The sequence below is a fragment of the Tupaia chinensis genome, unplaced genomic scaffold (genome assembly GCF_000334495.1).
Source record: "Tupaia chinensis unplaced genomic scaffold, TupChi_1.0 Scaffold143952_1, whole genome shotgun sequence".
Taxonomy (NCBI): domain Eukaryota; kingdom Metazoa; phylum Chordata; class Mammalia; order Scandentia; family Tupaiidae; genus Tupaia; species Tupaia belangeri.
In genome coordinates, this window is record NW_006203803.1 from 339,508 (window position 1) to 355,764 (window position 16,257).

A 16,257-nucleotide genomic window follows, 5' to 3' on the forward strand; every position below is an offset into this window, starting at 1 on the left:
GATATAGGATTCCGTGTTGAGAATTTTTTATTTCAGCACTTGAAAAATATTGTCTCACTTTATTCTGATATGTACACACACACACACACACACACACACACACACACACTAACTCATTTACCCAACACACACACAGGTTTTTCCCCATTTTCTAGAGGACTTCAAAAAGTTTGTGGGGATCAGCAGATGGTGTAATCAGCAGATGGTGTAATGGTTACCTTGCTTGACTCCTACCCAGTCGACCATGGTTCAAATCTCAGACCTGGTGGCTTAAATTCACACTGGATTCATGTGCATGTATGCCCAAAATCCCAAGGAGAAGCGATTGTAGCATGGCCATCCTCCCGGCGATGATTTCTTACTTTCTGTCTCTCTGGCGAGCACATGCACTCTAGCAAAAATCTCTCTTAAAAAAAAAATTGTGTAAAATGAATTAAAGTATAAGTTTATCTGGTGAAAAAAAATTTATATCAATGAACTTTTTGAAGACCTCTCCGGTATGTATATGATTTTTTCCCTATAGTTGTCATTTACTCTGGCTGCCTTCATGATTTTTTGTCTTTAGTTTTCATAAATGTAGATGCGATGTGTGTAGGTATAGATTTCTTGGGTTTATCCTGCTTTGGGTTTGAGCAGCTTCTTGAATCTTTAGATTCAATGTTCTTGACAAATTTTGGTGGTTTTCAGCTATTGTTTCTTCTCCTGCTCCTCCTCCTCCTCTTCCTCTTCCTTCTTCTTTTTGCCTTTCCTTATTTTTCATCTTTCTAGGCTCTAGTAACATGAAAGTTAGACCTTTTGTTATAGTTCCACAAGATGCTGTTCTTCATTTTCTTCCCCCCCATCCATTTTTTCTTGTAGTTCAGACTAGGGGTATCTATTGTCTTATCTCCAGTTTACTGATATTTCCTCTGACCCCTCTGTTCTGCTGTTGAGTCAACACACTGATCTTATTTAAATTATTATATCTTATAGTTATAAAATTTCCTCTTGGGTCTTCTTTACATTCTTCTTTACAATTATATATTGAGATTTCAATTTCTTTGTTGGAACTTTTTATTTTCTCCTTTGTTTCAATTAGAAATTCATAATTAGAATTATGAACCCAGCTTTTTTATCATGATTATTTTAAAATTTACTTAAATCTCCTATTTTACCTGACTATTTTGGTACCATTCTGTCAGAGCAGGAGGTAGTATCACCTCATTATTGCCAGATGGTGATAAGCACAGGCTCCCACTCAGCATTCACTGGTACTTGAAAAGAATGGCACCTTCATACTGCCAGGTGGGAAAAATGTCCAGTCCTGTCATGGTCTCCGTGACGCTGTAGGAGTATGGTCATGGTAGGGCTCATTATGACCCAGTGGAGATGAAAGCGTCAGCCCAGAAATTGTGTTGGAGATGGCCTGCTTTGTCTGTAAGCAGCCCTGCCACATACATGTATCCAAGTTTCAATGAGACCATACAATTATCATTTACAAGCACCAGTGAGGAGGAATTAAAAAAAAATTTTTTTTTTGAGATGTTTTCGCTATAGGGTGTGTGCGCTCGCCAGACAGACAGAGAAAGACATAGAGATAGAAAGCGAGAAATCACCCCCCCCAGAGGGGATGGTCACGCCGCAATCTCTTCTCCATTCTCCTCTCGGGATCTTGGGCATGCACACACACGCACCCGGCGTGAGTTCTAAGCCACCGGGTCCGAGACGCGAACCACAGTCGACTATGTGGGAGTCCAGCGACATAGCCATTACGCTAATTGCTGGTTCCCCACCAGTGAGGAGGAATTTGACAACCGGACAGTTCAGCCATCTAGACCTTAGACATTAAGATATACGAAATAAAATATTTTTCTGAGCAAATACAATTTTTTTTTCTAAAATCTTCCCATTTTAATCCTAGCATTCCACAGTCTATAGCTAGGTTGGTGTATATCAAACAAATTAACATTTAAAAATATAAAGATTAAGGCTTGTAGACAATCCTTCGCGTAGAGAGCATTTCAGCAAAATACAAGGTCGTATTATATGTGAACCTGAGGCCATCTGAATCTCCTCCTCCTTTCGCTGTCCTTGCTCCCCTACAGGAGGTTGTGGCTCACTGGATTGCTGAGAGCCGCATTGCAATTGAGGAGATCCGCTTGTTGACCCTGAAAGCTGCCCACAGCATTGACACTCTGGGCAGTGCTGGAGCTAAGAAGGAGGTAAGTCCTGCACCAGACCATCAGTTGCCCAGCATTCTCCAGTTCCTCCCACTCACTGAACATTTTACATGGCATGTACCCTGATGGCACTCAGAGTATTGGAAGCCCCATGTGATTTTGGTTTGACGATTATAGTTGTTAGTTTCCCTTTCACTGGTCTGGTGGAATCAGGGATGGTTTGGGGGACGCAAAACATCTTTAGCATTCTGGAAATACAACAACAAAGAGTGAGCAAATCCTGGGCTTTATATAGACCTTGAATTCATGATACCCACTATGCCACTTTCTGCTAGCCTTGTGGTGATGGGCAAAGTACCCAACCTTTCTTACTACAGCCTAGGATTTCTGTGAGGAATAACCAGAATGATACATGTGGATGCCTAGCACGAGGCTCCACATAGTACTTCTTGACCCCTGCCCTCGTATGTTTCTGACTTATAATTGTTTAATTCTAATAGTCCATAAAAAATTTCTAAGAGGTGGGACCAGTAGTTAGCGTAATGGCTATGTCACTGAACTCCCATGTAGCCGACCGCAGTTTGAGTCCTGGACCCAGTGACTTAAACTCACACTGGACGCGTGTGTGTGCATGCCCAAGATCCCGAGAGGAGAATAGAGGAGAAGGGGTTGTGGCGTGGCCATCCCCCTTGGGGGGTGATTTCTCGCTTTCTGTCTGTCTGTCTCTTTCTGACGAGTGTATGTGCCCTATAGCAAAAAACTCTCAGAAAAAATTTCTAAGAGAAAACTGATTAGACCTTGGACTCATTTTATGATTACTAAGATGATGAGTGAACACAACTACCTGAATTCCTTTTGGAAACAAGGCAAGTTATTAATAAATGAATAAAATGTGATTTGGAAGAAGTCTCTTCTGTATTGACTGAAATATGGTCATTAACTACATCACAGCAGATCTCTTTGTTGGCTTTCATCAAAGAGCCTGTTTTGGTGGTGACTTGGGTGTGAGAAAGTATCCTTGTTTCACGTCACAAAGAAAAGATAGTTCATGTCAAACTCTACCACATCTTGTATAGTCTAAGGAAGATGCCTTCTTTTCATATCTCACGTATATAGATTGCAATGATCAAAGTGGCTGCCCCACGAGCTGTCTGCAAAATTATTGACCGAGCCATCCAGGTGTGTGGAGGTGCAGGTGTGTCCCAGGATTACCCTCTGGCTAACATGTGAGTAGATGTCATTTGAGAACCATCCACAGGGCCAGCTATTTGTTTAGGTGGCTTAATCTGTGCAGTTTGAGTCCCAGACCTGGTGACTTAAAAACATGCTAGGCACATGTGTGTACAAGCCCAAAACCCTGGAAAGAGAAAAAGAGAAGGGATGGTGGCATGGCCATAACCAATGGGGGTGCTTTCTTTGAGTATGCCTTCATCTCTCTCCAGTAACTGCTTGTGCCTTCTAACAAAATTTTAAAAAAATAAAAAGTCTACATTTGATAATGCAAAGTAATCTATAGAGTTAAAGCTTGGCACTAATGGTTTAAGAAGATAATAGATGCTGAGTTACTATAAAGTGCAACTGAAGGCTGAAAGAAGTGACTCATACTGTAAAGCAGAGGTTGGCACCAAGATAGCTGCTCTTACAGTGCTCTTGATCCTGTTACCATTTCATGCTGTTACGTCTATGTTTACACAGAGGGTTCCTGGGCTGTTCTGTCCTGAAACAGAAAGGAGGGGAGGGTAACAAAGAGAGCCAAGGAGGCCCAGAGCCGGGCTCTGTGTGCATCTAGGACAGTTTCCACCCACAGTGTGCTGAACCTGCAGCAGTCCATGCCAGGGACCATCTAGCATCCAGATTCTCATTTCTAGGATAAGAAATCCTCCATACATTGTCCCCCTCCACACATTGTCACATACCACCTTCTCTGTCCTCTGGAGATAGTCTTATGCCCCATTAATTTTATCTTTAAGAAACAATTTAATAGGTGGTCAGCAAGTGACATGAGGGTTAGGGCACTGGATCCTACATGGTTTGAGTTCTGGACTTGGCAGCTTGAAAAAAACACAGAGTGCATGTGCATGCATGCCCAAGATTCTGAGAGGAGAATGGAAAAGGAATTGCAGTGTGGCCATCCCCCTTGGGGGATGATTTCTTTCTCCCCCTTTCTTCAGTGATTTGGAAAAAATGTCATATAGCAAAAACTGTAAAAAAAAAAAAAAAAAAAAAAACTAAATATAGTATTATGTTCACTGCCTGTGGCTTATCTAAGCTATCTCTCTGTTCTAGCATCTTCTAGTAACCTGTAGCAAACCACGAATAAGATTAACTCCCCTGCACTTTGCCATTTAAAATGATGCTTTCCCGAGTTGGGAACTTTCAAAGATCATTCCATTGGTTTTACTTTCCTAAATTTTCTTTGCACTCTTTTTCTTACCCCTGCCTTGGTGGGATTTTAAGAGTTAGTACAGTCTTAGCTTAAAACCAGAAGGACTGACTGTTAAGTGTCATGTTTCCAGTAAATCCTACTCCTGGGTATTTATGCGAAGGCCATCAATTACTCTGTTGGAAAGACACTTGCACATCCTTGTTTATCATGGCATTATTCACAACAACTATTACCTGGAACTAACCCAAGTGTCCAAAAACCAATGACTGGCATAGTGGTTAAGGCACTGGACTTGCACATGGCAGACCATGGTTCAAGTCCTGGACCCAGAGGCTTGAAACTCATGCCAGGCACATGTGCATGTATGCTCCCAATCCTGAGAGAACAAGGGATTGTGGCATGGCCATCCCCCCCAGGGGGTGATTTCTCTCTTTCTCTCTGTCACTTTCCTCTGTGACAAGCACATGTGCCCTATGGCAAAAACCTAAAAAACAAAAATGAAAAAAAAATGGAATACTACTCAGCCATAAAGAACATGATCCTGTTGTTTGATACTAAGTGGCTGAATCTACAGGATGCTAAGTGAAATAAGCTAAACTAAAAAAGACATACCCTGTGCGTGTGCATGTGTGCCCAAGATCCTGAGAGGAGAATGGAGGAGAAGGGATTGCGGGGTGACCAAACCCTCGGGAGATGATTTCTCACTTTCTGTCTCTCTGTCTCTCTCTGTCTGTCTGGCGAGCGCACACGCCCTATAGCAAAAACCTCTCCAAAAAATAAATAAATAAATAAATAAAATCCATTATACGCCACACACAGAGATGTACAAGAATTAAGAGCAAGGCCTAAATTTGGCTCTTCCACTCAAGCATGCCACTTCTGCCAGAAACAACCATTTCTGCCAGAACCCTCGCTTTTCCCTTCCCGAATCCACCACTTCTGCCTAAGGCTGCTATTTCCACCTTCACTTTCAGAAGCTGAGGAGACAGTGCAAGGTTAAAAACAAAGACAGAGAGGAGGCAAGAAGCCAGCCACTGCCACCAACACCAGTAAGCGGACCCACAACAGCACTGCCCCCACTTCCCCGCTGCTCACAAGGACAGCCAGGAGGGAATTTCTGGCTTGCACTAGCCAATGAACCTAATCCTGCCTCCATTCACCATCAGTGGGCAGAGATCTGTCTTGTAACCTGTGAAGCTCTACTTCCTTCTTCCTCCCAGTCTGTGCCTCGGCTTCTCCTCAGCAGCCACCAGACGGCACCACCTGGGCTTGAGTGACTGGCTCCAGTCATGTAGGCACCTCAGTGACTACAAGAGATACTCACTGTGCACTAGAGAGCACTGCTGGGCATTGGATACTGAACACCTCCATAGTGGATACCTGGTACTGAGCTGCAGCCTGAAGGCTACCAGAGATGGCATCTCAGCCACCACAAGGAGCTTCTCCTCAATGTGCACCAGAGCTCGGCCGGACATTGGATACTGTCCTCTTCCACAGTGATGTGAGAGGCACTCTGTAAGATGGGCTGAGGGAGAAGATTCCTCATGGCTCCTAAGAACTAGTGATTTCAGAGAAAGAAGAAAAATGAATTTTCTACTGATAATTTAGCCTCCAGCCCACAAACTTGAGTGGAGAGGCAAGGGACATGCCTTCCATAGAAGATTCCTCATGGCTCCAGAGAACTAGTGATTTCAGGGAAAAAAGAGAAATGAAGATTTTCTACTGATAATTCAGACTCCAGCCCACAAACTTGAGTGGTAGGAAGCCCTCAAGTTTTCTGTCTCTGTCTCTCTCTGCTTCTGTCTCTGCCTTTTCATTTTTTTTGTAATTTTTCCTTTAAAAATTTTTTTAAGGCAAAGTATTTTCTCAGCTTTGAGTCCCTCCTTTATCTTGCTAATAATCCCCTCTCTCCCTCCCACCCAGGAGAAGCAAGGGGCAGGCCTTCAAAAGAAGATTCCTTTTGGCTCCTGAGAACTAGTGATTTTGCATGGCACTTGTGCACTGTGCCAATGTCTACTTTTTGCTTTTTTAGAAAAAACAATTTTTTTCTTTTTTTTTTTTTTTTTTTGGAGAGGTTTTTCCTATAGGGCACATGAGCCTGCCAGAAAGGCAGAGAAAAACAGAGAAACAGAAAGCAAGAAATCACTCCCCCCAGGGGGGTGGCCACAATGCAGTCCCTTCTCCTCCATTCTCCTCTCGGGATCTTGGGCACACACACATGTGCCTGGCATAAGTTTAAGCCACCGGGTCTGGGACTCGAACTGCAGTCGACTACATGGGAGTCCAGTGACATAGTTGTTACATCAACTGCTGGTCCCCCCCCCCAAAAAAAAAATTTATTTTATTTTTTTTTCTTCTTTTTTTCTCTGTTTCATTGTTGTTTTTTCTCTCTCTCTGTTTCCTTTTCATTTAGCTCATCTCTCTGCTCCTCAATCTCTATTCACTGTGTTTCTAGACAAATTTAAGGAAACAGTAGCCAAATATTCAAATACTATTAGGGTTAACATATTCCTCAATATCTATTAAATGTGCTGTGCAAAGGGATCAAAATGGAACGGCAGAGAGATTCCAGATCACCTCTTTCTGCATACTCCTGAATGCTCAGATTGAACTTTAAGTTTAGGAAGAAACACACCATCCACCAGATGACTTGAAATCACCACAGTGCCACAAGAAATATGGAAAAGCAAGAAAATACCTCTCCTCCAAGGGAAAAGAATAACTCCTCTTCATCCACAGACAGTTCTATGGAAATCATGGACATGTCTGATAAAGAATTTAGAATGTTCATAGTGGCGAAGCTAACTGAGATGGAAAAGAGACAATGAACTGCAGAAGAGAAAGGAGAAAGGAGATGATGAGTTCCAGGAGGTGAGAAAATTCTTGCAAGATCTAAAAGAGGAATTACACACTTTATAAAAGAATCAAAAGGACCTGTTAGAGATGAAGGCTATAATACAGGAAGTCAGTCTCCCTTGAAAGTATTAAAAGCAGACTAGATCATACAGAAAATAGAGTCTCAGATGTAGAATAGAAAATTTCTGGCCTAGAAAAATCCACCACAGGGAACCAGAAGTTAGCGTAATGGCTATGTCGCTGGACTCCCACGTAGTTGACCGCAGTTCGTGTCCCAGACCTGGTGGCTTAGAACTCACGCCGGGCACATGTGCATGCGTGCCCAAGATCCCGAGAGGAGAAGGGATTGTGGCATGACCATCTCCCCTGGGGGGGGTGATTTCTCACTTTCTGTCTCTCTGTCTGTCTGGTGACTGCACGCGCCCTATAGCGAAGAAACCTCTCAAAAAAATTAAAAAAAAAAAGAGGGACCAGCAGTTAGCATAATGGCTATGTCACTGGACTCCCACATAGTCAACTGCGGTTCGCGTCCCAGACTCGGTGGCGTAAAACTCATGCCGTGCGCGTGTGCGTGTGCCCAAGATCCCAAGAGGAGAATAGAGGAGAAGGGATTGCGGCATGGCCATCCCCCTTGGGGGGTGATTTCTCGCTTTCTTTCTGTCTCTCTGTTTCTGTATGTCTGGCAAGCGCACAGGCCCTATAGCAAAAACCTCTCCAAAAAAAAAAAAAAAAAAGAAAGAAAGAAAAGAAAAGAAACATCCACCACAAAGACAGAAAAATAATATATGAGATACCATCAAATACTAGATATCATCAAACGTCTAAACATCTGCATAATTGGCATCCCAGAATGCGAAGAGACTTATAAGGGCATAATCTATTCCATGAAATCCTGCACGAAAACCTTCCAAACCTAGAGAGGCACTCAAAAATTCACTCTCAAGAAATACATTAAACCCCAAATAGGATCAACCCAAGATCTTCTCCAAGACACATTATAGCCAGGTTGACCAAAACCACAGAAAAGGCAAGATACTAAGATTTGCAAGAGAGAAAACGCAAGTTACCTACAAAAGATATCCCATCAGGCTAACAGCAGACCTCTCATCAGAAACACTGCAAGCAAGGAAAGAATGGAAAAATATATTCCAAGTGTTAAGGGAAAAGCAATTTCAACCAAGAATACTGTACCAGGCAAGATTATCCTTCATGTGGGAAGAAAAGACAAGAACATTATCAGATAAACAAAACCTGAAAGAATTTACCAGCACCAGACCAGATCTCCAAGAAGTTCTCAAGGGAGTGCTACATCAGGAAAATTAAATGCAGACACACAGAAATAAGAGTTCAAAAAGCAATAAAATGGCCAATTTAATCATAAGGACAAGTCTGGAGTTGAATATTATATCCCAGAGTTTAATTGGGAAGATTGAACCACAACAGAAGGTAGATTAAGTACATGAGACTGAACTGGTGAAATAGCATTTTATGACTTTTGACTAAAACATTGCTGATTTTTTTCTAAGCTTTGTTGTCTGGTTTTAAGGATTTTTGTTCTGTCTTGAGCTGTGGATAGGTTCATGGACCTACTAGTTGAACAGAATCCTAACCTGTTTCCTGGCTTTACGTTTTAAGCAAAGTTCCTTAGCATTTCTTTGATTTATTAAAGTTAAAACTGCTTTTCTTGGAAAAAAAAGAATTAAAAGCAAATAAGAAATTATTAAATAAAACAGAAAAATAATGTGTCATGTTTTTCTGAGACAACGCACATGAACCTCGCTCTTTTTGTTTTCTTCAGGTATGCCTTAACCCGAACCCTGCGCATAGCAGATGGGCCTGATGAAGTCCACCTCTCAGCAATTGCAGGAATGGAGCTCCGGGAGCAAGCCAAAGGGTTGTCAGCCAAGATGTGAAGAAAATAACATCACCACAACAGGCAGAAAGTCGCCTTCATATAAACTTAATAGGCTCCAACATTTAATTGTATATTTTTGCGGTAGATTGAGAATAGAGTTAATTATTTACTTGTGGTAAAGATTTTAGCTGTTTTAATTAGTGAGTTTTATAATTTCTTTTTTTTTTTGGAGAGGTTTTTGCTATAGGGCACGTGTGGTCACCAGGAAGACAGAGAGGCAGAAAGCGAGAAATCACGCCCCTGGGGAGGTGGCCATGCCACAATCCCTTCTCCTCCATTCTCCTCTTGGGATCTTGGGCATACATGCACACGCACCTGGTGTGAGTTTAAGCCACCGGGTCTGGGACTCGAACTGTGGTTGACCTCATGGGAGTCCAGCGACACAGCTATTACACCAACTGCTGGTCCTGAGTTTTACAATTTCAAGAATCAAACAAGTAAAAGTTAAATAAATTCTTTCTATGGCGTCATTCTGTTTAGTACCTAAACAGTTTACCAGCATTTACTTTTTCAATACAGCTTGTAAAGAGAATGAATTAGATTGGAGAGTTGAAACATAAAAATATTTTCACTTTTGATTTCTAGGAATTCTTCCAAATAAATAAATAAATAATTCTAAAACAACTTCATTATTTGGAAAAAAATGTAATGAGACTCCTCTTTAATTCTTTTTTTGTATTATGGTGGGGGGGATGATTAGTTTAACATGTTGTAATGTTTGCACTGGAAAAAAACTAGGGTTTTTTAAAATTCACATACTTATAAGCTTCTTCATAATACAACAGGAAGCAGTTTTGTAAGCATGGGATACAATTTATAGTTTACTTGAAACCATGGCATATTATGAGAAAACATCATTAAGAACCATTTTAATAGTTAATAACTGTTGATGAGAACAGTGGACAATTTGAGCCACAGGAAAGTTCTTTAGTTTCAAGAAAGTATTAAAGACAGTTTGCTCTGAATCTCATCATGTTAATAGCAATACCCTGCGGAAATGTCCTGGTGGCTGTTTACATGAGCTCTGTCCCATGGAGTACGGCCACTGGCCCCAGGTGATTCTTTATTTTTTCCTTTTTAATTTATGTGTGCTCACCAGAGAGATAGAGAGGGAGAGGTAGAGGGAGAAAACACCCACGTGGAGATTAGTCATGTTATAATCCTTTCCCCTCCGCTTTATAAAATCTAAATAAAAATTTAGTATCCAAATTTAAAAAAAAGGAGAACGTGGGAAATACACAGCACATCTTGAAGATTTAGTATTAGAAAATGAAAAATAGCTCTAATACTTTTTTATATTGATTATGTATTGAAATTATATTTTGCATATGTTGAGTTAGATAAAAATATTAACATTCATTTCACCTGTTTCATGTTACCTTTTTAAAGCATGGATGCCACTAGAATAATAACTGGTAAAATTTAAGTTTTCTAAGGAAAGTTTTTATTACTAAAACTTTAAACTTTATTAGGAAGCATACATGTCACATGAAGTTATTGACATCTAGAGATTCTTTCAATCATGGGTTAAACTTTTTTCTTTCTTTTTTTTTTTTTTTTTGAGAGGGTTTTTTTTCACTATAGGGTGCGTGCGCTCACCAGACAGACAGAGAGAGACATAGAGACAGAAAGCGAGAAATCACCCCCTAGGGGGGATGGTCACGCCGCAATCCCTTCTCCTCCATTCTCCTCCCGGGATCTTGGGCACGCACGCACACGCGCCCGGCGTGAGTTTTTTAAGCCACCGGGTCCGGGACACGAACCGCGGTCAACTACGTGGGAGTCCAGTGACATAGCCATTACGCTAACTGTTGGTTCCCGCTTAAACTTTTTTCTTGAAGTGGACGTGGGGAGCAGGAATTTGAGAAAGAGCTGGGCTCTGATTCCTTGTGTGTTGTCTGGGCTTCTTAAACATCAGCTGCTCAGCCTTAACTTCTCTGTACTTCACATTTCTTTCTGTACATTGGTGTAATTGTTTTAAGTTTATTAATTTATTCCTTCTGAGTGAGACAGAGACAACACCCCCCCAAGAGAGAACTGATAGTGCAATTGTACCCATCACCTCTACCGGCCTTCAGCCAGCCCTGGATCAGAGTAGGTCTCCAGACTTGAACTGGGAACCTTCCCATGTGGGCTTGTCTCACAGAGCATTGTGTTTTACCTCTGTGCCACCCTCTGGCCCCTTTTTTCCTATCTTTTGAGGGAAGCTGGCTGAATTGATTGGCAAATTGTTAAATAAAAATTATAGGAGGCCATTGTCCTAGATTGAGCTCTTTCATGGGGCCCCAACCAAACAGACCAAAGAAAAATCACTCCTGCTAAAAATGCACATTCCAAACTGAAATGTTAAGGAAGCAGAGAGGCAAATAAACACAAAACAGACCAATTTTTCCTAAAAGAGATTCCAGTCTACCCGAGTCATCAGAATAAGGCAGTCCCGTCTGCCTTAAAGATTACAAGGAAAGTCACTTGGAAATGACCAATCTGCCATTGTACTTTGTTTATGCTTTTTTTTTTCCCCCTTCTCTAAAACCAACCTCTCTGCCACTTTTTGAGTTATACCTGAATCTCTGCTTCCTAGGTTACAACCTCTAAGACCTCAAATAAAGCTTCGTGTTCTTCACCAATTCAGAGTTTGAAATTCATTGTTTAATCTGCTGTCACGTACATAGCCATGCCTAAGGCAAATAACTCTATGTAATCCATACTTTGCTCTAGTTAGGTAAGTAAATGGGCTGACTGTAAAGCTCATGAGCTTTGAGGCCATTTCTAGGGCTCTGTCCAGTCTGCCAGTGAGATGGAAGATAGGACATTGAGAAACAGGTAGTCAGGACATAAGGCCTAAAGACAGAGTCACAGTTGTCACAAGGAACTGCTTGCACACAGGACACAGGTTACAGCTCTGATTAACCTAGTCACAATCTGCAGCATGACCTAAAGCAGTTATAATTCCCGAGGCAAGAGTGTAGTCTTTGTGGCCCAGACTCCATGCAAGGAATGCAGATCCAAGGTCAGTTAGCCCTACATGCAACTTTAGTAATAAATTACTCAATTACCAGTTTCGAAAGGGACTCAGTATCCTGACATCACAGATGATTGTAGTCTTTTTTGAAGCCCGTTTCCTGACCAGAGACCCTTGCTTAGACTGCTAGATTTAAAAACCCCTGATGAAAGCCCCAAATCAGCATCTCTCTTTCAGGATTCCTCCAGTTCAGGACCTTTCCTGTTTCAATAAAACTGTGCTTTACTACCCCCTCCTTCTGTCCACATTTTTCGTTCTTCATGATTGTGAGACACAACTCAGAAACCCTGTAACACCAGGTCTGCCACGTGTTTGAAACCACATTGTTTTAAAATGAGAAGGTGCCCCTTATAATAACCACATGACTTGAAGAGAGGAGGGAGGAGAGAGCTCGCCAGTCATGGCTTTACCCATCGAGACCCCTCCAGGAATTGCCACATAGCAGCAGGGGAGGAGTGGCCTAGAATCTGCCAGACTGGGAGAATACCACGAGGCTCCACACACAGAAGGTCACAATCTTTCTCCAGCTAAACATTAGGAGCCCAAAAGGGTAACTGTGTTTATCCAGAACAGTGGCCTGTTAAGGGAGTCTGGTCGCTGACCTTTTCAACTCAGATCATACAACAGAAAGTACGACTGACTGTAGAAGAACCTTTCCTCATCAACTTGCAGTTATTCATAAAAAAAAGTTCCCAAACAACTGTGGTCTATTTACATGCCATGGGCATGTTTTGTCAAAGAGTACTAATGGGGGTAAAAAGCAAAGTTAAATATGGCAGTTAGGCATTTTAATGGTAAGTTTCATAGGGCTTGTCAAAAACTACTTTTCTTGTTCTTGAATTAAGCTGTAACAATCTGGAAGCTCTCAGAAAGAAGGTACTTTTTAGCCAGACTTTTGGAAAAGTTCAAAAAGCCCTTACATAAAGGATCTTATAAAATGAAATGTATTTATAGAAATGCTATGAAAAAAATGTCTTATTTCAATCAAGCCAGATGCCCTTGCCTTGGCTTTGTTCTGTCAATGGCACTAGATGACCCTTGCCCAAGGAGCAGGATAAAGGGGGTGGGGGGATGAGACCAGTCAGCAGGTCCTCTCTCATGACGTCTGGTTGGTATTTGTGGCATGTATTTCTCCCCCGTTTCTTTTGCCTGGATAGCTATAGAAGACTCCAAACTGGGCTTCCAATCTGTTCTCTCAGCAGCCAGAATGACGCTCTTGAATGCTGTCATGGCTTCCGCCTCACTTAGAATAAACATGAAGTCCTTGCTTTGGCCAATTAGGCACCATCTGAGCTTGTCCCTGACACCTCTGTGACCTCATCCCTGGATCACTTCACCACCCCTGGCTGCTGATCCAGCGTGTGAGCACATCCAGGCCTGAGCTTACTTCTTAATACTTTTTCTGCCTGAAAGGAACTGCTCTGAGATTTCCCAGATGCCTGTTCAAACGTCACTTTATCTAAAATTTCCTGTTCAAACGTCACTTTATCTAAAATGTCCTTTCTTTTTCCCTTTTTCTTTTTGGCCAGAGAGCATGTGCACACTTTAGAGAAACACTGCAGACAGAGAAAGCACCCCCATGGAACATGATCACACTACAACCTCCTCTCCTCCATTTCTCCTTCTGCTGGGATTTGGGGTATACTCACACATGAGCCCAGCATTTTTTTAAAGAGATTTTTGCTGTAGCATATGTGTGCTTGTGGAGAGACAGAGAGACAGACAGAACATGAGAAATCAGGAGGGGTGGCCACAATCCTTCTCCTCCATTCTCCCCTTCAGATTTTGAGTGCGCGCACACACACGTGCCCACTGTGAGTTTTAAGTCACTGGATCTGGGACTTGAACTACATGATTGACTATATGGGAGTCCGACGACATAACCATTATGCTATTTGCTGGTTCCAAGCCCAGCATGTTTTTCAAGCCACTTGAACCAAGATTTAAACTATGTCAGCTTTGTGGGATTCGGCTCCCTTAACCACCAGGCCACAGGCCCTAAAGTGTCCTTTCTTGACCATTGCTTTACACTAGTACCACAAGCTTTGTCATTCCCCACCTCCTTATCTGCTCTTTTTTCACTTATCTCACTTTTTTATATACCAGGCCTTAGTTCCTGAAACCAGCCTGACATCCCGGTAGCCCTCGGTAAGGGCAGGAGTGAATGAGTGTATGAAGGAGTGTGCATGGAAGCTCTGCTCCTTTGGCAGCACAGCAATCCATGAGAAGGCAGAGCTTTCGTAATTCTGCAATCAGAACTGAGCTGAGGTCTGAGCCCCAGTCTGCAAACACAGAGGCTGTACAACAGACCCACAATGGCGCATGGGCAGCTAGAGAAAAATTGGGTCTGATAAAAGACATTAGTGCCCCAGCACAGGGGAGCACACAGTGGTCTGGGCAAGTCGGGATGCAATAAGTATTTAATGAGCATTAGCGGTCCAGGGGAATACGTGTGTGTGTGTGTGTGTGTGTGTGTGTGTGTGTGTTTCCTTTTCTGATGCCTAATTCAGTCTAATCAGCCAGAGGGCAGTGATCAGGTCTAGCTATGGAGGGAAGTTTGGATACCGAAGAGAAACAAAACTGCTTCTGGTGATTGTTGGAACTTTCCAATTTCCCAAATGTGCAGCATTCCAGGAAGTGTGTTCCCTTAATTCAGGGCAAAGAACATTTAGGATTTGGTTTCCTGCCACAACATTTGTATTTCTTTTTCATCACCTCTTTCTGTCACTGTGTGTTTATCACGAAGAAAACCATGCATCTCCTAGTGTGAGAGTATGGTTATAATAAGCTCTGTCAAATGAGGGCTTTTCTCTGCCTTATCTTTACCCCCAGTTATGTGACTAAAGTGATTATCTTGGCATGATGCCTCAGTCTTAGGACACCTTCAACAAGTCCTGGTCAAATGAGAATGGCACAGGGCATCGGGACGCAGCCCTCCTTTACCACTGGGTCGATGGCTAATGCCACCCTAACAGTGAGTCTTTCACTTTTCTGAGTGACAGTGGAGAGTATAGAAACCTGTCCCTCCACTACTCTTACGTCACTGGCTTCAATTTCTACTGCTCTTCTTCCTTACTCCTGTCAGGAAGGAAGGAGCCTTCTGCTGTCTCTTCACATCCCAGATAAATTCTTATCTTGGTTTTTTGGTAGAGGGCACATACACTTCCTGGAGAGAGAGAGAAAGAAGGTACCCCCTTCTCCATTCATGCTGTAATTCCTCTTCTCCATTTCTGCCTCCTCTCAGGATTTTAGGCCTGCACGCACACAGTCTCCATGATCTCCCAAGTCGTGGACCCAGGACTCAAACTGCTCAGTTGAGATCAAGAAACCTTAACCACCACACTATGAGTTGGCCTCTATTCAGGGTCTTTGCACGTGTGTGTCTGTTTTCTGAGAAAGCTCACATCGCCCCCCACCACAACCATGTCTTCATGGCTTGCTTCTCTTCTGCAAATGTATCCCACTGGGGATTCCATTACAACCTTTTTTTTGGGGGGGGGGGATTTTTGCCTTAGGGCACATGTCCTCAGATGGAGAGAGAGATAAGAGACAGTGAGAAAGAAAGTGAGAAATCACCCCCTGGGGGGATGACCATGCCTCAAACCTTCTCCTCCATTCTCTTCCCGAGATCTTGGGCATGCAGACACATGTGCTTGGCATGATTTTCAAGCCAATGGGTCTGAGACTTGAACCACAGTTGGCCATGTGAGAGTCCAGCGACATAACCACTACAGCATTTGCTGGCCCCTAAGTGTCTATACCCTAACAACACAAGCATCTTATTGTCCTTCCCTGCTTTGATTTTCTTCCTGGAACTTTTTATCATGTAACATATATATTTTCTTCTTTCTTCTTTTAATTTACTAAAGGGCACACTGTACGTGCTAGCCAAAGAGATAGAAAGGGAGAGGAGAAAGAA

General features: G+C 42.4%; 1 protein-coding gene across 1 annotated transcript in view; it reads left to right on the forward strand.

Annotated features, from left to right (window-relative positions):
• ACAD11 (acyl-CoA dehydrogenase family member 11) overlaps positions 1–9,403 on the forward strand; it is a 130,236-nt gene extending 120,833 nt beyond the window's left edge. The window contains exons 18-20 of the mRNA XM_006165546.3: positions 2,085–2,201; positions 3,276–3,385; positions 9,200–9,403. Of these exons, the coding sequence (XP_006165608.1) occupies positions 2,085–2,201; positions 3,276–3,385; positions 9,200–9,314 (342 nt within the window). The 3' untranslated portion in view covers positions 9,315–9,403. The remainder of the gene's footprint in view (positions 1–2,084; positions 2,202–3,275; positions 3,386–9,199) is intronic.
• The last annotated feature ends 6,854 nt before the right edge of the window (positions 9,404–16,257 follow it).